Source organism: Perca flavescens, chromosome 7, assembly GCF_004354835.1.
Source record: "Perca flavescens isolate YP-PL-M2 chromosome 7, PFLA_1.0, whole genome shotgun sequence".
NCBI classification, from domain to species: Eukaryota; Metazoa; Chordata; class Actinopteri; order Perciformes; family Percidae; genus Perca; species Perca flavescens.
Window position 1 is genome coordinate 29243633 of NC_041337.1, and position 22679 is coordinate 29266311.

A 22679-nucleotide genomic window follows, 5' to 3' on the forward strand; every position below is an offset into this window, starting at 1 on the left:
AAATAAGCGTATTTCCTAAAATGTCGAAGTAGTTGTCTTTCTCAGCTGATCTTGGATTAGCAAATGCATTTGTATTTCATTCCGTCTGTCCATGTTTTCACCCGGACAGCCAAATACGGGCACAAGTTGAGTACCTCTATCTCCACAGCCACCTGTGACTTGGTAGATGTATGCCATACACTCCCTCTATAAAAGTCCCGTACACCCAAGTAAGGCAGAAATTGCAGAGAGAGCAGCAGCAGCAACCACAACAGCAACTGCCTTGACAAAAGGGCTTAGACAAGGACAAGGAATTCACACGAGTTGTAGCGGAGAAAGAGAGCAGAGTGTTAAACAGAATATCAAACATGATGTTAATCCTGACTGTGTAGGCTCAAGTTGTTCAGGGCTAAGAGAACCTCCAGACTCCAGGACCAGAAGGCAGATAAAGATAGACAAAATGCCAAGGTTTTAATGGTTGGTGATATGAGCATGGCAATGAAAGAATATTTCATTCAGCCGTATTTTGTGTCAAACTTAAACTTGACCCTCATTACTGAAGGATTCAAGACCGTCATGATGAAACTAACTAGGATTCATCTTAAAAAAAAATGTCGTTCGATCATATGACTTCAGTTAACGACAAATTGCACAAATCACAATAATATTCGATAATAGTAACAACTCTGATAACGAGTGGACCTCTTGGGTCACAATCTGTTACAATTGTTGGCAACTAAATTTGTTAAGAAAATATTATTACTCACAATCTTAGGCTGTTAGTTGGAAGAATAAAGATGTTTTTGGCAGAGCACTAGTCTGGATCAAGATGTTGGGTCTGGGAACTCACCATTGACAGGGCTCAATCTGAGGGGCAAGATAAATGGTTTCCCTCTGCACGCAATGGGATAGCGCTACAACCTACCTAACGCTAGTTGATAGATTAAACTTTTGCCGTATCCGGTCGGCAAAACTCGGAACACATCTTCGTTTTTTAGTTTTTTTTTTTTTTTTTTAGCGTCTTTCTTGTAAGATTATATGTTAGCGGTGATTATTTTTAATTTTTTATATTCAATGTGTTTAATATGTGTGTTTTTAAATAGGCATCTGCATCTTTAGATGTTTCATAGGCTATGCAATGCTGTCAGAGAATATGCAATTATGTCATTGTAGAAATAAAGCTTTAATTGAGGGAAAAACAACAAATTTGTTATTGTGTGGTAGAAGCAAATTTTTTGATGTTTTTTAATTACGATGAATCGATTGATTGTTAGTGTTACCAATGATCAATTAATCAATCCCAGTTTAAACAGATTTTAAAATATGCAGTTGTTTCAGGCAAAGCAAGCATTATAAAGCACTATAAAAACACGAAGACACACATTGTTTTTATCTCAAAACTAATACATTTGCCCAATGTGTCGGTATACAAACAAAATGTGCTGACTTTCACTGAACCTGTATTGTAGCCCTCAAGTCAGTCACAATATTGGATTCTCTTTCTTTTTCCTCCTTGGGCGCTACTCCCTGTGAGATGTTAACAAGATTTTCTAATTAGTTGCCTGAAACACAGTACAAATACCAATACTTTGTAGTTGACAGGATAGCAATAAAATGGCATGTAGGACAAACAATGCTTCATATGTATAGCCAAAGCCATTAAGGAAAACACAAAAACATCACTCTAAGTCTTAGAGATGCATGGTTTAGGGGCGATAAAAGCATCTTCCTTATCAGTCTCGTAGCTTTGCCAGAGGCTTTTGTAGTTGGTGGTGTGTTTTGTGTCTTTTCCATTTTCCAATTTCTCCCCTTTCATTCCTTTCCGTGTCTTTGTCTGGGTAAGCTGGTGTGCGTGGTCCAGAAGTCTGAGGCCTCTGTGTTCCGTCGTCGCTGCCGGAGATTAAAAATAATGGGCAACACCATTAATTAAGCAACTAATCTTACTGTTTGCGTTTTGTCATATTTACCGCTCACAGATGCGTGGAGAACTCTCCAAAAAATGACTGCCACCACACACATTAAAATGCTTTCGCAGCACATACACACATTAACAACAACAACAACCCTGTATTTGGCTAGACGGGCCCTCAAGGATGCTGTTCCAGCTAAAAAAAAAAAAAAAAGGCCTCCTCTCTCTCTCTCTCTCTCTCTCCCTCTCTCTCTCTCCCCCCTCTCTCTATTTATTTATTTATTTATTTATTTTTGTAAGCGGCTCAGTTAATATTGTTGATTTAAGACCTCACCTTCAATTTGGTGTGGCATGTGGACAGAGCTTTAGCTTTTGCTGCGGCTGAGCCAATTTTCTGCTTCAAGCGCCTTTTAATAAACCACGCAGCGCTATCAGGAGACTTTGGCTTCCCTGATGAAGGCCATTTATTTCGAATTAAAGGAGAGTTCCTTATCTCCGGTGGCCTCAAACGGAGAGACAGATAAAGATGGCGCGCTTTGGTGTCGTCCTCGCTATGTAGTAGATGTGGTGAGAGAAAAGGATGGGGATGAGCGAGAGAGAGAAGTAAGAAAGGAGACCCAGTCGGAGAGAAGACGGAGACAAAAGTGGAAACCCCCGCCCCCGATGAAACAGGCAAGACAAACCATTGGAGGTGATGTGGGGGGAATGGAGTAATCTGATAGGCTGTAATCTTTTTTTTAAATGGTCTTGTGAGGGAACACCAAAGAACGCTTAATTTCTTCCCTTTCATCGTTTTATACTACTTCCTTCCTTTTAATGTTTTTATATCCGTCTCTGTTCATTTTCCTCTTTAACCTTCATCACCCATGCTCAGATAAACTTCCATGATACCGTTGCTGACAGTAAAGTGTGTGTGTGTGTGTGTGTGTGTGTGTGTGTGTGCCTGTGTGGATATGGATATGCTGCAATTGCTGCGGGGGTCAGCTCTCCTCCGTGAATCAAAGCAAAGAATACCCTTTAATTAGGCTTTCGGAGAAAGTGGGTATGAATGGGCACAGCGTAGAGGGGATCAACGTGTGTGTGTGTGTGTGTGTGTGTGTGTGTGTGTGTGTGTGTGTGTGTGTGTGTGTGTGTGTGTGTGTGTGTGTGTGTGTGTGTGTGTGTGTGTGTGTGTGTGTGTGTGTGTGTGTGTGTGTGTGTGTGTGTGTGTGTGTGTGTGTGTGTGTGTGTGTGTGTGTGCAGGATTGTGGTGCTTTCATGTTTACAATGAACTACAAAGTGTGTGTGGGTGTGTACATTTGTGCATACATGTGCCTTTCTATACCTGCGTGAGCGAACAGAACTCGCTTGTCTTCTCTTCAATCCGTTAGAATCCATTACAGCAAGGCACCCAGGCAGCAAGCCTGTCATAGTTAACAATCATACAGATAGACGGGCAAAGGCCAATTATAATACAGCCCACATATCAAATTAAGCATGGCTGATTCAGTCTCTTAAAGAACACTTTTCTGCTGTATTTGATCAGAATGATCCTACCCTCTCAATTAAATGTGATTTAGCACTAATTGCATAATCTGCAATGAAGCACGTTCCATACACAGCGTAGGTTGTTAACAGGTTGCAGTGTTTGAGGTTGTTAATTGTTTTTCATCTTTGTCTTGCCTCATCTTCTTTCGTGTACACGTTTTTACTTCTTCCTTCTTTTTCATTTTGTTCTCTTTTGGCTAAGACACACATGAATGTTGGAGGAAGCCGTGAACTGTACCAGCAATACAGATCTTTCGAAGCAGTGTTTCCCACACATAGACTAATGTGTGGCGGTGCGCCTCACTATCAACACCGGCCGCTGCACATTGCGTTTCGTTATACATTTTAGTTTTGTTTTTAAACGCTATTTAAAACCCGTTCTTCTGCATTTCCTTTACCCGCTCTCCTCCATCTCTCTGTCACTTGTGTCTCGCTCACATACATACACAGCTTCTCCCCATCGTGCGGCGTTTGGTGTTTTTAAGCCCCCAACGTCGCCTTTCAGGCAGCGCGGCAAGGTTATGTTTAAGGTTACGGTGAGGGTTAGCTGCCTGTAAGGCGACGTTGGAGGCTTAAAACCCCATCGAGCCCACTGTGCACTCAGCGTCTGTCTCCATCAAGGAGAGAAGACGGCTGGCGAAATCACCGACCCGACTCTTAGCAAACAAGCAAGATTGTGGTAAAATGCAGTTGGCTTGTCGAGCTCAAAACACTATATAGCAGCTGTGAATCAAATAAACATATTATAAATAATGTTCTGTCATTTTTTTACCCTTACACTGAATGTTTGCTGCTTCAATCCAGATGAGTATTGAAAAGTATTTTCCACGACTGAAAAAGCCACGTGTTGAGGATGAGGACCAGCCTGAACCGGAGGTATCAGTCTGAAACAGAGCTGAACAGTCCGATCAGTGGAATTAGTTATGTTATTAATTTGTTTACAATATTTTCAGGCTTCAACCAGTAAAAGACAGAGTCAGGGAGAGAAAGACATAGATTTGTTAGGCATTGAAATAGGAGAGGAGGACAGCATCCAACTGCGTGTCCTCCTCGGTTTTTGATACTGGATGCCCGAACCACCTCAGCTGGCTCCTTTCCACGCAAAGGACTAGTGGCTCTACTCCCGAGTTCCTCACGGATGACTGAGCTTCTCACCCTATATCTAAGGGAGACGCCAGCCACCCTCCTGAGAAAACCCATTTCGGCAGCTTGTACCCTGGATGTAATTCTTTCGGTCATGACTCATTAAGTTAAACCTGCAATCATATTTTTTTGGGCTACTTGGGGGCAGCCGAAACAAGCTTTAAACGCAACACAAGGTTCAAGGTTCATTTACTGGGATTCTGCAACACAGGGTTGCACAACGAAATCCGTGTGTCTTTGCCTCCTTTTTTTCTAAAATCAACGACCGTCTCCTTGGTTTTGCTGACGTTGAGCACCACTCTGCAAGATGGTTGATTTCTTTGGGTTGATGTGGCGAACTAGTTTGCAAACAGTTGCTTATTCACACATCCAACGCGCAACGGCACAACATTATCAGTCATTTCAGGTTGTGTTTGTGGCCAGCGGATGTTATCTAAGTCTAATATTCACTCTACTTTAGCTCTGTTTTTGGTCCCTACCAACTCCTAAGGGAAATATCTGGCTCTTTAGCTGCTAAATGCTCCACTATGTTCCCCAGTCTGTTCTTCAGACTCTTTTGCTCAAAACACCTGCCTGCTGCAGCTGAATACGCTAGGAGAGAGTTTAATTAACAACTATGTGAGCCATTGTTTCTTATACAAACATAGATAGCTGCTTGAAATAGACTGCTGTATCTATGCTTTTTTTCCACGTTCACATTTTTCCTTTTCCACCTGTTGACTTCATGTCGCACCAATTGTTGTCATTGTTTTTTATATATATATATATATATATATATATATATATATATATATATATATATATATATATATATATATATATATATATATATATATATATATATATTTTTTTTTTTTTTTTTTTTTTTTTGAGTTCTTATTTATTTGCGGTATTCGTTACGACCAATACAAATCCTCAACAAAGCCATCCAAAGTGATATGTGAAACTTTGTACATTCAAATTCGGTTGATCTCAAACATCTGGTCCAAATTTCAAGCTTTAGCAGTTGTTTAGTTACATTGATGTTTTGAAGTGATTCTAGTTTTTTTCAGTCCGCATTATTATTCTGCAGGCCTAAATTGACACGGTCAGTGAGAAAAATAATTCCGTCTTTCTGTATCTCTGTGTCTTTGTCTTTTGCAGGTCTCGCAATACAGACCCGGTGTGTCCTGGCCTGCAGGCTCAGATTCTGTCTTGCTACAGGGAGAACAGAGACCAGACCCTAACATGTTCAGGCCTGGCCAAAGAATACATGCAGTGTATCAATGCTGCAAAGAAGGTGAGAGCTTTTTTTTTTCTCAAATGGATAGGATTTGGAATATCAGGGAAGATCTGAAAAGGTTAATATAGCCAAAGTATTATCACATATTCTATTTACTTCATGAAGTTGAAAAAAAAAAGCCTACTGTAGATCCTTAACCTTAAATATCACTTTCTAAAGCCATATCAATAGCAACTTTCTACCAAAAATAATAAGTATGTAATAATAATTATATTAATTCTATCATATTGTACTTCTAATGACCCCTCAAATAAGCAAGGATTTGATATAACATTCCAGTCTGAGTGGTGTCTTTTGAAGTTTTCCATGGAGAGAGATGATGTTATTTTCAGAGCAGCACTCTGACTGTCTGATGTAAAAGAAAGAAATTCATTTTTTTCTCATGTTTTCAAGATTATTCTGGGGGAGTTAAGGATCCAGAAACATCAAATTGATAGGATTTTGAGTGCTGTCACTTTAGGTTTATACACAGAGAAACTCCTCACCATCATTAGAAACAGCTTTCAGAGTAAATGTCTGATGTAAAAGTATGAAATCCAAGTTCTCCTGGGCTACAAAACCTGTTTTCCTAACAGTGCTGAAAATGCCCCTTCTCGAAGGCAGTTTGGGTTGCTATTACATACTGTAATTCCTCAGTTGCAGCTCAGCTTGTCACTGCAGCCTTTACACTTTTAGTTGTAATTTAAGATAGTTTGCAGGCACACAATCATTTAAAGTGGTAAGGAAAGGAAAGAAAAGCAGGTTGTCCTCTAGACATTTTCCCAGACAACAGTGATTACATTTTTTATATTTTATGAATATGACTGAAGCCCATTAACATTGCCATTGATATACAATATTTTTTTTAGCTTATTCATTGAAGAAAAATAAGAATTCCTGAAAGTGGTTCACTTGTTTACAGTAAGACAGGGTTGTCCAATCAGACGCAGCAACAATGTCTGCAGCCTCATCATTAGAATTCTAGTAGAGTATAACAACAGAAATCCTGCACTGTAGACTGTAAATATGATTATGTAATCTCTTCTTTTCCTGTTTGTTTGCATTAGTCCTTTGCATTTTTTTTTCTCAAAGTTTGAAAACTCATCCCTGACCCCAGTCCCTCATCGTAGCAAAGAGGAGGACAAACCGTATATGATGGCGATTAATTAAGCTGTGTTTCTGACTGTATCTCTGGTGTCATTTTGGCTGAAATCTACTAGGGGTGGGGGAATCGATACAGCACAGTATTGCGATATTTTCAGTGGCAATACTGTATTGATACACAGACGCCAAGTATCGATCCATTATTACATATGTGTTGGTCAGTTTGTCTGCTTGACAATCCCATTTTGCAGAGAGTGGGATGAACAAAGAGAGAAATTGATCTTTTTAGATAAAACAGATGTTGACAAAGTTTCCTTTTGGGGACATCATTTGAAATTGGGAAAAATTTGAAGTTGGAAAAAAGGTAAATTGCAATATATCGCAGAATATTGTAATATTTTTAAAAATCGCAATAATATTGTTTCGTGACATAAGTATTGTGATGATATCGTATCGTGAGGCCTCTGGTGAAAGAAGGTGAGAGCTTTTTTTGTCACGAGTAAAGATGCAGCACATAAAAAATGTATTATATTTATAGTAAAAGTATTAAACTCAACGAAAATATGTACTCAAGTAAAAGTGGAAGTAGGAGAAAAACGTAATACTCCAGTAGAGTACAGATACAGCCTTTTAGTACTTAAGTACAGTAGTGAAGTAGTTCTACTTCGTTACTATACATCTCTGGTGGAGACTGTACTATATAACTATATAAGAGATGCTGGCAAGCAGGGTGCCTCAAAACTGAAAAAAGGTTATCGGACAAGTCAAAAATATACAGTAACTGAATGTAAAAATAAATAATGTATTAATAACTATATTATGTATTGATACATTCAGTTATATTTGTGACTCATTAAAAATGATTGTGAAAAGAAACAAAGCCTTATACTTTTGATTTAACCCCTGATAAGTTTGGAAAATAGATTTATTGTTAATACTTTATCTTCTAGCTGATTTTACTTTCCAACTTCTTAGTTTTCCTGTTTCTTTGGTCATAGCGCAGTTAAAAAAAATATAATGAAATAGTAAAAGAAAAAGACTAGAAAAAGGCGTTCAGGTAGCGTGTTGTTAACCTGACTCCGCCAGATGGATTGCTTCACATTTGCTCGGCATATCCATCTGGGAACTTTCCGTTGGAGAACTTTTGGGAAGGGGCGGAAATACTGGTTAGCTGATTGGATGAACCATCGGTCTATCACCTATGTTGGTAATAGACGGGCCAAATCAACCAATCAGATCCACGAAGCATATGAAAATACAACCACAAGCCCGCCCCTGCTGCTGCAGGCAAAGCATAGCTCGTTAGCTCAGCATGCAAGCAACATGTCGGTAAAGGAGATTTGCCGTTTGTGTAGCGAGAATTTAGGGATAAAAGGCACCATTTCAGGTTCCCGGACCATATTCCAAAAGACGGATCCAAGAGAAAAAAAGCATTAGCAAGCGGCTAACAGAATTAGGGCTACCGCTGTCTGAAAATACTGGTTAGCTGATTGGATAAACCATCTGTCTATCACCACCTAACCCACCTCAAAACCAACGCTGATTGGCCCGGTCGTTTGGCTAACGGCTCCAAATTTTCTCTGCCTCAAGATGCCAGACTGATCTGCGAGTGGAAAACTGGAGCTCGCGAGATCAGGACGGTCTCACGAGGCTAGCGTGTTGTTAGGATGGCTACAATAAATCATAGGCTCCTGTTATCTCAAAGATTTTCAATGTAATGGTTCAGTATCTAAATGATTTTGACAATGTGGATGAGGTCGTTATAATAGGATGGCCGTCCCTATTCATTTCAGCCAGATTATAGGCTATCTACTCCCTCCCCCGCCTCCCAAAAACTAATTTGGCTGGACAACAAAATAAGTTTAAAGTAATTTTTCTCAGTTCCACACTCTGGCGAGTTAAGGTCTTTTGGCTTTGTAGGGGAGAATAATTAGCCAGCTTTTTAACCAGCTGATTGGAAGTTAAAGGAAAAGTATAAACCTTTTTAGATTTCATTTTACACATTATATGACTTTTTTCGAGTTGAATGGTGCTCGTCACGCTTCCCCCTAGCGCCTGTGAGCGGAAAAACCACCCTTGCAACTATCAGCCGGTGAGCCGACGGCCTCAGCGTCAGCAAGTATCACAGAGAATATTTAAGCAGCGGGATAGGTTGACATTATGGTACTCTCTTATTGCTCCACTCCGGCGACCTCCTACTGCGGGTGCCATTAAAAGTCATCACATGAATGTCAAAGTTAATCAATATTAGCGGCACTTTTGATGTCAGTGTCTGTCCCGAACCGGCAAAAAAGAAACAGAAAGCTAGAAAAGCATTGTCGGAGGAACAGAGAAAGAGGAAACGGCAGACTGACGGAGCGAGGACTTGGTCACAAGTAAACATAGGAGCTGCAAAATGTCGAAGATGTCGGGAGCTGTGGTTTCATTTTGCCGAGACTTGGCTGGATCCTAGAGTGCCGGCGACATTCAACCGGGCGACTCTTTTTGGTTTGCTGATCTGACAGCCACATTCTGCTTTATGATGAATCAGACTTTTTTTCTATTTTATCCGCGGTGAAAAACAGTCATGAATCACTGCTTATGCATGCACTCAGTAAAATCTAGCCTTGTACTTTCAGCATTCAATATTCCTTAATTGGATCCACTGCTGTATTATTCAAAAGCAAAGACAAGTTCCTCTCCTTACGTATGTGCATCACTGCAGCAGTTTTAAGTTACAAATTCACAGAAAGTTAGAGAGAAAATGTGAGGAGGAGGGGAGGGGGGGGGGGGATGGAGGGAGGGAGTTGGAGGACAGAATACTGGAAGCTTGCCCTTCCAAAGTTTGTACAGTAGACACATTTGAAGGTGCAGCTGCTCATCATGCACCCGGACAACGTACTGCTCTGTCTCATGGTGCACTCTGCTCACATCTCCTCTGCGTTGCTCAGGGGCACTGAGGCTTCCCCTGGCATACACTAATACAGCATGTGATAATCAGAACTTGATTCCTCTGCTTGTGTGTGTGTTTGTGTTTGTGTGTGTGTGTGTGTGTGTGTGTGTGTGTTTGTGTGTGTGTGTGTGGCTGCCTGTACGTGTGTGCACTTTCAGTAGTATCTGTAGCTTTGTATCTGTCTTGTAAGAAACCCACACAAAACCCACTTCTATATACACACAGCTAAACCTTTGTTTTTAGTGTTGTATTTCTACACTTATGAGAGTGTAATGTCCTTACAAATGTTGGCATGTGTTTGTTTGTGTGTGTGCTTGCGTGCTTGTGTGCGTACGTGCGCACGTGTGTGAGAGTTTCTTCATCATATTAGCTAGTGTGAAAAAAAGAAACGAGTGAAGTGAAGACTCTTTGAAGATAGTCTTTAAAAGAGCACATACGTACGGTGTGTGTGTGCGTGTGTGGGGGAGGGCTTTCCTCCTGATTAGCCCTTGAGGCATCTCCCTGACTTTCACTCAATGTGAACGTCAATTTGAAAGTTCTTCCTCCATTATGTGTCTTTAGAAGCTGTCACAGTTTGGTTATCACTGATAACTTGTTTTCTTCTTGTGGAGTACAGTAGATGCATAGGCTACTAAATGAACTGACACTTTGGGGGTAAAAATAGTTGCAACTCGTCATGTTGAACTTATGATGTTTAAAGACAAAATGACCTCTTTACACAGAGCAAGTATTAAAAGATAAATGATATTAAATGACTACTATAGTACTCTGTCTCGACCCAGCAGACTTATTTCCCAAACACATTTGTTCCATTTGAAGAATGGTCTAAAAACAAAAAAATATTACAACACTCAGCTGTTGTTGGAACAGGCTGAAAGTTGCTAATTTTAGCTTTTTAACGTGTGTTATGAAAATTGTTTAGGTTGTTTAGTAAGCTAAAATAGCTTATCATGTGCTTGAGTCTGAATCCAGATTTTTAAAGCATCGTAGCCCTTATAACAGAGAAATGCAGCAAAATGTCTTTTTATTCATTTTGATCATTTATAACAAATGTTTGAGTCCAACAAACGATGGGGGAAATATTGATGCAGTGATAATTCTACTTTGTGCGTTAAATATAAGCCAAACATCGTTTCCTTCTCTTCCTTGTAATGCATATTAAATTAGTACATCTTACGGACACACAGTGTGCTGTGAGGCTGGGGAAAATTGGTTTTCATTTCTGTTTTCATTTTATTTATAAGCACACACAGTTGATGTGGGATGTCTTCTGTATTGCAAATATACGTTTGAATCCTTTCAGAAAATTTGGAGTGGCCTGCTTATTTAATTAATGAGTCAAAATTATGAATTAAATGAAATGACACAGCCTCTGATGGCAGAAAGCAAACAGATGATGTATTTTCATTCCTAAGCTTTTTAAATGAGTGAAAAAGGACTTCATTGGGACTAAATGTGGTCCAGTTCTTGTTTTGTCTTTCCAGACTCACAGAAGTGACTGTGATGTGTTTTGATCAGTGTCTCAGCGGGTCAGTAGAAAAGGCCTGCATGGGACAGACGTCTGCCTGCTGGGTTACGCTTCCATCTTTATGTGTGTGTGTGTGTGTATGTACATGCGTGTGTGTTTGATGGCAAATGAGGGGAGGATCCCACAGAGTCCGCAGAGACTGAGCAGGCAACCTCGAGTCATTATCCTCTGGGAGGCTGAGCCTGACGTGGGCACTGCTACATGTAACACATACACACTGTCCAGACACTCGGTGGGATTCTCTAGTCACTCACGATGGAGAGAGGGGAGAAAGGCAAGAGGGAAGACAGACTGAAAAATGTGAGACAGTGACAGAGCGGTACAAAAGAGATTTGGAAAAGTGGAGAAAATACCTGAACCGAGAAGAAAAAAAGCAGGTAAAGGATATAAAAACAGCAAAAGAGATTTTGAAAAAAGAATAGAGAGATGAGCGTTACAGCAGCATGTCCGATCACAGATGTATGTGGAGCTACAGCGAGTTCAGGATCAGGCCGGCTGCTGGTTGAGACCTCAGAAACTTTAAACGTCATTATTTTCCCCTTCAGCAAGGCCAACTACTGAGGCGCACACACACTCACACGTATATATCTGGAGCCCTGCTGTGGAGTGCAGACATTACAGGCTTTGGGTCTAATACCAAGGGAGTTACTCCTGAAGTTAAAAGCTGCCTGTCAGACTGGCTGTCAGAGAGTAACCGGGAGAAACAAAAGGTAGAATCCGAGAGGGAAAGTGCTGAGGAGCAGCAGAGTAATTGAAAAGGGTATTTGGAAATGTGTGTTTAAAGAAGTATTGGTCACCATGATCTTGTCAACGATGGCCATGAAGCAACCAACTGTGGGGCAATAAGGGCCGTTTCACAGTCCTTGTTTCGTGGACTGCGATTCCTTGCTGCTGCTGCGGCGGAAGAATGCTTACCTCGCACAGCAGCTGGATTCTCGCGATATCGTTCATGCAAGAAATGCGAATTTGCGTTTCCTAGGATGGCAAAGGCAGGTCACGGCCTACCGATTTTGCCATAATATAATTGCAATAAACAGATAAAAAGTCGTTACATCATGATGACGATTTGTAAAAAGTCTGAAATCATACTTTATCATGTCTGCCCGCAAGACTAAAAGCAAACAACTACATTTAAAATGCTTTTTTCTGTGAATTTCAGATCAATCAGGGCTATGCTAACATTGTAGCTGCTCCATCAACACAAAAACGTACAGATAATTTCAGAATTTTCCAGGTAGTCCAACAGGTAGTCCAACTTCCCCGCTTACTTTTCCCCAAGAAAGCTCCTTTTTTGTCTTTTGTCTCTGCACAATTAATAAAGGTACAATAGAGCTCTATGTGCCCAGAGACGACTATGTTAATGTAATGTGATTGCGCCACCGAAAACGCCTCGGTCTGAGCGCACGATTACTTTGCCACTGATTGGCTTACCCTGATATTCTAACCCTAACCAAATTTACTCCTCATGCCTAAACCTAACTTATCCAACCAACAAAGGCAACGATTACTAGCCAATCAGAGGCAGAGCACGGCGGGTCATGCCTTTGCAATCGCAAATTTGCGGCTGCGACTGTTTGTTTAAAACAACAGTGGAGGTTTCCAATGACGGCTTCTTAGATTGTTCTGTTTTGCTCATGACGTTAGAGGAATACCTTCTTGCTGTCACAGGTAGGTTTGTTGCCCCAAATCATTACTTGAGAAGCTCTTTAAAAGTTTTAAACCAGACTAGTGATCAACAGTTCGGCTGAAAGAGCTTTCAGTCGTACGGGTAAAACGTGTGATTTTACATGTAGTTAAATGTAGGGTGGCTGCTCTGCATGTGCTCTGGACTGCAGTCTGACTGGGTAGTAACCATGAAAAATATCTTTTGAATAGTCTTATGTGAGGTATAATGAAGGGGAAAGTATTTATAACAATGAACCCCCTACCTCTAAAAAGTGAAATTGGTCTAAATTGGCCAAGTAATTATATCAAATTACACAGACCAAAAGGTTTTCAACATACATATGGCATTTGATTTGCTGTATTAAGACAGAGTTGAAAAGTTCTGAATCTATTTATTAATACATATTTGGTATGCCAGAAATGGCATGGGGAAAATATGTACTTAAGGTATTTCCTTTGTGGTGCTTGGTAGAAGACCTCTAGCTTTGCATTACTGTGAAAGCCAGACGTTGACTAATGGCAATATATACCAAGGTTAATTGTTGCAGACTCAGGGAATACAGGAGGAAAAAAAAAACATGTACAGTATGTTATCACAGAAGCCTTAATACCTTAACAGTTGGTTAGGAGTCGTATAAATAATGAATATTAAGAGAAAATTAGGCAGAATATTCCTTGTTCTTACTCCATGTAGAGCTATGCCAACAATAAATGACAGAAAAGCACAACCCATGTGTGTCGTCTGTTTAAGGGATTATTACGAAATAAGACATTTGTTTTGTAATCTTACCTTTCCTATGCTCTGTAAGCTGTCCAAGTTGTTGAACTCCCCAGTCCCTGACAGCCTGGGCGAGGTACAGTAGAGGGAGTAGGAGGACTTGCTAATGAGATGTCAAATTTGTCAGCTATCATACTGAAAGACATTTTCCAAAACTACCCAGTGCATTGAGATTGACTGTCCTTCTCCTGCGTGAGAGGCATTAATTTACACCTTTAGTTCCCTTTCTTCTGTTTAGCTAATAATTTAGGTTGGACTGTTCAGTCGTTGACAGTCATGCCATCCAGGGCTAGTTGAAATAGCGGAGGAGGTTTGACTGATGCCATGTCATGTCTCCTGTCCATCAGAGGCTACATTACAGATTTATTAAGTTCTGTGTTAAAATGGAGATTTTCTCAGAGTTGTAGAATTTGCACATAAATCAAAATCCAGTCCGACAGCCCTGTACCAAACCCAAAACTTTTTTGTTGACATTTAGCTTGTTTTCCTTCTAAGCTGAAATTTTGTAAGAACCTGCAAGGTCTAAGTTCTGCCTTTTCCATTTATAAATCAGAATGTATAAACGTCATTGTAAAGGCGACACTGTACAGGGACATATGTTCTCATTTTAATGTGCTGTTTGGTAGGAAAGTGCAGTTCAGTTTTGGGACAGACGCTGACAACAAAAGTGGCGCTAATATTGATTAACTTTGACATTCATGTGATGACTTTTACTGCCACCCGTAGTAGGAGGTCGCCGGAGTGGAGCAATAAGAGAGTACCATAATGTCAACCTATCCCGCTGCTTAAATATTCTCCTGAATCAGAAGACAGGGAGGTGCAGGTGTAGAATCTGGTACAGAACTGACTGAGAGATGCCGCACAATCATTTCTGTAGCATTTGGTCGGGCTGTAGTGGCTATTTAGTGGGGAAAAAACAGCCCACTACAAAGAACATTAGATTCTGAATTTAGATTTTGAATGAAAAAACGCCAACGCTACCCAATGTCACTTGGATATGAAGTTAAACTAATAACCTACTCCAAAACATTGTGCATACAGGTTGGGTATTCCAAGCCCTTCCCTGTAGTGCTAATGGAAACACACGTCCTGTGGTATTAATTACCACGCTCGTTGTGTTCCAAACCAGCTGTTCTATTTGTTTCCCTGAGAGTACCTGGAACTTGGATTTAGTACCACCCTCCTGAGCAATGCCAAAATGTTATGTTCAGGAAGTAGGGGTGTGACGAGACACAAGATTGGGTTCACGAGAACGAAGATTTTAACACTATTTTAAAGAAAACTTCAATTAAGAAATATGACTGGAAAAAATTGTCTTTACTCAGAGAACCAAGGTTACAACGTAACCAAGCGTTTCCTTGCAGCAGTGAACAAGGAAGTAGGCTGCTCTTGTATTGATTTATGACCATTTTAAGACGAGGGGAGAACATTTCTCTTTGTTTAATATCATTAGAAGTAAAGTAAAGTTAGGTTTTGCTTTCTGCTTCCATCTCATTTCTTTTTTTAAAAAGAGAGAAAGAGAGCGATTTGTGCGATCTGCGCGAGTCTGCGGCACACTGAACTGCACGCTGCTGTGTGTGTGTGTGTGTGTGTGTGTGTGTGTGTGTGTGTTGGGCGCCAGAGAGCGAGAGAGAGTGTGAGGCCGTACTGTCTTAACGCTGGGTTTTACAGGCAGCTTTTTACAATTGCAAATCCTCTACCGCTCTGCAAAAGTGAAGTCAGAGTCAACTTTGGCGAACGGGCAGTGGATCTTCTATGCTAATTTAGAGGTCCAAGCCAGACTCCTCTTCAAAGCCAGATGTATTATATGTCCGACCAGGCCAGACTCCGTCTATTGGCCGCTGCTCTGCACTTGAGACCGATATCGCGAGACAATTTTTACCTCGACGAGAAGTCTCATCACATTTTAATCTCGCGATATCTCGTGGGACGAGATCTCGTCACACCTCTATCAGAAAGTCGCCACAATGTATACACCTTAAGTTACGGGTCATCAAGTTGTAGGCTTATCTTGTCTCAGAGACATTTTGATTCAACTCCATAGTGATTTTCTTTACACCAGAGCTGGTAGTATCGATGTATTGCATTGCAATATACTAAGAAGTGTTTGCAATATTCTGTCCCTCTCATTTATGTTAATGGTGGGGGGGTGGGCAGAGCATTTAAACAGGCCAGTGTTGTAATCAATGCTGTGGAGCGTTGAACAGACCCACAGAGGGATGGGATAGCATTTTTAGGAACACTGTTGTGATTTGAAATGGCCCAGCCTGTTGTGCAGGAGCGTTTGTGCTGTTTCTGAGGCTTAGTGTGCAAGTAAGAATCCCTGAGGACAGAACACCAGAAGATAAGGGCAAAGAGAAAATAGTTTCATCAAGTTTTGATAAGTCCATTCTCAAAGGAAAACCCTATTGACAATACTGATATACTGATAACAAATCTGTATCTGTTGCTGATCTGAATGCACACTGACTTTCGCAAAGCCAGTGAATCACAACGGTATCAAAACTTATATTGATTTTTTTTCTTTTACCTTCAGTTTTATTGTTGATTGAACAGGAGTCGTGCCGGTACAAAGATCACAGCAGCTCAGCTACTCTGCTGGCAGATAACATTCTAGACAAACAAACTGAAGAAAAAATACAAAGAAAAGGCTTTGAAGAACAAAACAAAAAAACACGCTGTAGATATACAGAGATCTAGAAACTGTCACATAGCCGTGGTAGATGTGAAAGGCCAAGGAGAAATAGACGGAAAGGCTTTGAGAAACACTGGACCTACAAAGAGAAAAATAGAAAGGAAGATGAGGAGGGGAGCGCTAAAACATGACAAAAGAGCACAGTGAAAGAAGAAACGATTAGGTCTAAAGTAAAAGCTGGGATTTAATGTTGACGGGCAGAAACTGGAGATCAGTTTAAGTGAAACAAATAATGGAGCAGACTTCCTCTGCAGGCAGTACGAAAGAGAATAAATGAGTAAGAAAAAGGAGAGATGAACCCTGTGATGAGCACTGATACTACAAAGCTGGAGAGACATTACAAGAAAATGAACCAGTTGAAGGAACATGAGGAAAAAAGAGGATAAATATATAGGGGAAAAAATATGAGTAGCTTAGGGGAAGAAAAAGAGTTGTGCTTTGTAAACCTGATGGTAAACACTGAGCAATTGAAGAAGCGATGTGAGGAAATGGGGAGATGCGCAGAAGTGAGTAGAAAATGATGAGGAGGAGGAGGTGGGCAGTTGAAGAACAGCGGTGGAGGCAGACGAGGGATGATGGGAAATGGGGTAGGAGCGCCGTTGAGCGAGAGAGAGAGAGAGAAATGGTGGAGGAAGACACAGATGTGCTGGAGGGGAGAGAAAGAGGATGGGGTGGAGAAGGAATATGGTTCATGTCAGAGGGGAGAGCATTGTGGGAGAAAGTAAGTGAGTATCGTGAGGGGAAAAAACGAGAACGGAAACATGGGTAGGTACCACGAGGAGATGGTAAGTGCTTGTGGAGGAAGGGTTAGAGATGGACAGAGGATGAAAAGATGCAGAGAGAGAGAGAGAGAGAGAAAGAGAGAGAGAGATGGCAGGCTCCACAGCAGTCAACACTAATGAAGAAGAATGAGGGTTTTCAGCTGCTTGCTGGACCTGCTACTGACCACACACACACACACACACACACACACACACACACACAGATAAAGTTTTATACAGTCTTTCCCTTAAGTATGTACTAAATTTTTTACACAAAATCTATGAAGCAATAAGTAGTCAACCTCCACATTCACCTCATTGCTATGCGTGAATAAATACCACAGTGTCTTGTAGCTTCCTTTAAACTAGGCCCTTATTAAGGAACAGAGTTTCTCTCCATTTCATTTGTTCTGAGAGTAACCGTCTCAGAGAATGGGAGTTTCACACCAGGCTTCTAAATTAGTATAGGTTGCTTTAATTGGGGCTAAAGTCTTGCAGTGTTTTTATATCTTCTTTCAAATTGCAGAACTTTTCTACAAAGTTGATGTGCCATGGAGCAGACACCACTTTTTGTCCTTTGACATTCTATTTGTGACTCTGCGCTTCAACCACCACATCAACGTCCTGCCCACTAGAGAAAACAGGAATCTTAACAAATTTTGTTAAGAAGTAGTTTGCTACCAGTTTTTGCAAAGGCATTGAATTGTTTCAAAAAGATGACGTTCATTTGCAGCAAATTTTTTTTTGTCAGATTCTTCTTTCTCTTCTGCTCTCAGTTGAAGGTCTGTTTGTGCCTCATTAGCTGTGACTGCCTACAGACAAGAAGAGAAAAAAAAAGCTTTAAGGGATCCTTTGACTTTTTTCTTCACCCCCAGCTCACAGTGTTGAACAGAAGTTGACTGAACACTTGCCAGAACACAGCGGTACAATGCGTGTGTAGTGATGGAGGTCTATCAAAAGTTGTATCGTGCCGCTGCGCCGGCGATAGCCGTGGCTGGAGGCATTATGTTTTTGAGCTGTCCGTCTGTCCATCTGTCCGTCTGTCCATCTGTCCGTCGGACCCATTCACATGGACGTGATCTCTCGGCCCTTGAGAAAATGTCTTCAAATTTGGCGCAAATGTCCACGTTGACTTAACCCTCCTGTGGTCCTCGGGTCAAATTTGACCAGTTTACAAAAACTTTCTATATCAGAACTGTGACAAAAGAACGTTGAAAAAAGTGACGAATGTTGGAAAAGCTACAAAAATCCTGAAAAAAGGACCAAAATAATCAGAAAAAGTGACAAAAAAAAACATCAAAAACTCCATTGTTTACACGCAGCTGTTCTAGCCACTCCAATATCAAAGGTCCCATGACATGGTGCTGTTTGGATGCTTTTATATAGACCTTAGTGGTCCCCTAATACTGTATCTGAAGTCTCTTTCCCAAAATTCAGCCTTGATGCAGAATTACAGCCACTAGAGCCAGTCCCTCAATCAGCTTTCTTTAGTATGTGCCATTTCTGTGTCTGTAGCTATTGAGGAGGAGGGGGGGGGGGCAAGGTGGAGGGTGGGGGTGTGGCCTTGACCAACTGCCACTTTGCTTGTTTGAAAGCCATGATGTCTCTCTCTCATGGGTGGGCCACATTCTCTGGGCGGGCAAAGCAGAGAAAGGGGAGGTAACCTTGCTCCTTATGACCTCATAAGGAGAAGATTCCAGATCGGCCCATCTGAGCTTTCATTTTCTCAAAGGCAGAGCAGGATACCCAGGGCTCGGTTTACACCTATCACCATTTCTAGCCATTGGGGGACCATAGGCAGGCTGGGGGAACCTCATAAAGTGAAATTTGCATGCCATGGGACCTTAATTCTCTTTTTCGCTTCCTTGGCAAGTAATCTCCCCCTGGCATTCGTCACGGTGCCACTGAGTTTAAAAGTGCGAAAGGCGGAGGTATGTCTCTCTTTGGCTAATGTATTTTAAAGATGGAGGCGCTACATGCCCGCCGTCATTCGAGCGACTCGCTCATATGTATTCTGAATGATCCTAAATGTCAGATTCTACGCTTACGAGAATACTTTGATTAGTTGGTGGAAGTAATTCTAAAACTCTTTTCACACGTACTACACAAAAACAGAGGTGTTTGTCCATTTATGGAGTTAAACTGTGGAACACATTGGACTATGAACTGAGGTGCTGCGATAGTGTTTGTAAATTTAAGAATTTGTATAAGAAAAAAATACAGGAATGTTATAAGAAAAAAGATGACTAATATGCTTAAAATGATGATAATTAAATGTAAAGATAGGTAGTACTGATCATTTTTGGTGTTTGGGGTTAGGATTGGGGTTGATCCACTCATGAAGCAGCTGTTTTTTTTTTTTTTTTTTTTTTTGTGCACAAATAAGTGACAGGTACCATAAGATTTTTTCTTCTTCCTGTTCCTTTTTTTTCATTCATGCATGTTATGAATGAATGAATGAATGAACGAATTAATGAATTATAAATATTGTAAAGTGAGATTGATTTGGAGAACAGCACTTACAGATAATTATGTGAAACAAAAACAAATAATTACACATGAATGAGCACATACTTTTTTTTTTTTTTTTTTTTTTTTGCCAAGAATCAACTCCAAAAATTACACAATTTAGGTTTAAGTACAGTAAGGAAGTATTTCTACTTTGTACACATTACAGCACTGCCGACAAGACGATATGCAGATGCAAATGAAGGATGTTCAGGGTTTTTTTTTTTTTTTATAACTGTGAATTTCTCAGTTGCAGTGTCTCTCTTTTCTTTGTCGCTGAATGTTTCCTTTATGACTTTGGCTGGCACAAATTCATACAAATATATCAAATGGTATGGTCACTTCGACCTGTGTCTGAACTCACGTTATGTTTGTGCCACGGTACATTTTGGCTCAATGACCTCGAGTGTGTGTTTCTGTGTGGGTGTGTGTGTTGGGTCCACTGAAGAGTTTGGCGCTGGAGAATGTATTAACGGAGATAGAGGGATAGTGTTCAGGTCATTAATGTCAGTGTAAACCTACAAAAACACACACACACACCTACACACCAGGCCACAAGAACTCATGTGAATCTGTGAGTCCAGTTTTCGGACATGAAGGCAAGAAACAAGGCATTTTTCACTGTAAAGCTGAAATACAAAATGTTCTACTTTGTCGAAGATTTTCATACAAATAACATTTTCACACATAGTTCCCCTGCTTGTCAGAGTGCCAATAATGAGGAAGGTTTATACCGTTGAGAGAATGTGTCCTTACACCTTACTCTTCCTGTGTAAGGTTACCTGAGCATACATTCACACATGCCCAAGTACACTTACATCAGCTCCCTGGGTTTGGAGGAAAGTTTTTGTCAGTTGGTTTGTCGTATTGTTCGTCAGTTTGTTTTCACTGTAGTCTCTTTTTTTTTTTTTTTTTATCCATCTTTAATGAATCTTCCTTCGTCTGTCAATTTTGTTTTTCTGCCTCTGCTTCCTTTAAACCAACACCTTTCATCTAGCTTCCACGTCTGTCTGTCTGCTTCCCCCCCTTTTTCTCTGTGTCTACTCCACTCTCTTTGTCTCTCTTGTTTTATTCTGTCTTCTCCTATCTGTTTCTCTTTTCTAAACCCCTCTCTTCTTTTTCTCGGCCGCCTCCTTCATTTGTCTCTCCCTGCTCCGCAGTTGACTTATTGATTTCATTTTCATACTGTCGGCAGTTGTTCCCTCTGTCATAAACCATCAGCGTTGCCTCCTTTCAAGCCGGCATTGATCATCGTACAGACGATCACAACCAATCACCGCCGAGCGTCATTATCTGCTCTCTCTCTCTCTCTCTCTTTTGTTGTTTGTCTGTCTTGTGTTGCGTGCCCTGTGGGATGTATTTTTTTTTTTATCTGGCGATTAAGCACTCCGCTGAAATAACAACACTGTACATTTAAGCATTAAGGTGGTGAATTAGGCTTCTCTTCACCTTTTCATTTTTCCCCCTCAGACTCAAGTGCTGTGAAAATTGGCTCACTAAGATAGAAAGCTGAGGGCTTTCAAATAAAAGGCATCACAAACCTATTTATATAAATCATCACAACCTTACTCTTCTTGTTTTTAAAGAAATGCATGTGCCTGTCTTTGACAATGAATGTGTGTACCTCCTCCACACTCCAGCCACTGTTGTGTCACACATGGAACTTTCTCTTACTTTCTCTTTTTCTTTAAGCGATGCCTGCCGAGCCTCCTCTCTCTCTCTCGGTCCCAGTCCTTCCCCCTCTCTCCCTCCCTCCCGCTCCTGTATTTCCCTCTCCTTGTCTTTTGTTGGACTGCAGTGTTCGATCGAACAGCACATCAAGCCAAATCTAGAGCCTCCGTTTCCTCCTTTATCTGCCTCGTGGCCCTCAAGACGCCTCAGGGCTTTCAAACCAGGGGAGAGTCGGGGGTGTGGAGACATGGAGGGAGGGGGTAGAGTTGAGGGTACTCACAATTGCTTCCCGAGGGAGGCATTTTCACCAGCTTTTGTACACCTCTCTGACCTTTCAGAGCGCCACCACGCCTGTCGGCTCGCGCCACTCTCTCTCCCTCTTTCTGCACCCTCTGATGGGGGTCCCATCATAGCCCTATATTGTGTTCTGTTGAAAGCCACCTCGGCTGCATGAGCAATTGACACACTCTGTTTTTGTTTTTTTTCTTCCTGATGGCATTTTACACCAATATTCTGGTCAGCATTTCATCACTCCCTCTCTGGCACGCTTAGCAAGAGGTTTTGTGAGAACCAAGGCCACCAGCTGGGATAAGAGAGGACAACAGCGAGGCTTTTAGTTGGGTTTTTCACTGGCTTTTGTTTGCCTCGAAGCAGCCGCGCCATTATCAGAACAGTCCACTTTGTAATAGCCTCTCTTTCCGTCTTTCTCTCCACTTCCTCATTCTCTTTGTGACTTGAGGCCTGCTTCTCCTTTGTGATTGCTCTCCAATTCACACCCTGTACTCCCAAATAGATTGATTGATTTTTTTATTTTTTTTATTCCCTGGCCTTTTTGTAAATAAATAAATACCATTGTGTTATTGTTTGCTCCCAGAGCTGTGTTGACACTTTCAAGTGAAACTTTGAAATTGCTTTTTTATAGTGGTAACAGCAGTTATTCTTGGTCTATGTAACAAAGGCAGCTGCTTATTTGAATTGTACGAAAACGACTAATTTAACTTGTCATTTGTATGTTTTTCATCCAGTAAAATCGTAAGATCTTAATCTGTGCTTCCAATTGACATAATTCAAAGTTTTGCCTTACAGTTAATGCCAGGGTAGTATCTGCTATATCTGTTTGCTATATCGGTTTACACTAACTGCACATACTAAGGTTACACTTCTTCCCAGTACTGTCTTAGCAGTAAGGTATACTTCTGTATATCGCAACTCTCCTGT

At 40.9% G+C, this 22679-nt stretch overlaps 1 protein-coding gene across 1 annotated transcript in view; it reads left to right on the plus strand.

Annotated features, from left to right (window-relative positions):
* The window catches only part of chchd6a (coiled-coil-helix-coiled-coil-helix domain containing 6a), an 89476-nt gene that overhangs the window by 57066 nt on the left and 9731 nt on the right, over nucleotides 1-22679 (plus strand). Inside the window, exon 7 of the mRNA XM_028583209.1 lies at nucleotides 5702-5837. Coding sequence (XP_028439010.1) covers nucleotides 5702-5837 — 136 coding nt within the window. The remainder of the gene's footprint in view (nucleotides 1-5701; nucleotides 5838-22679) is intronic.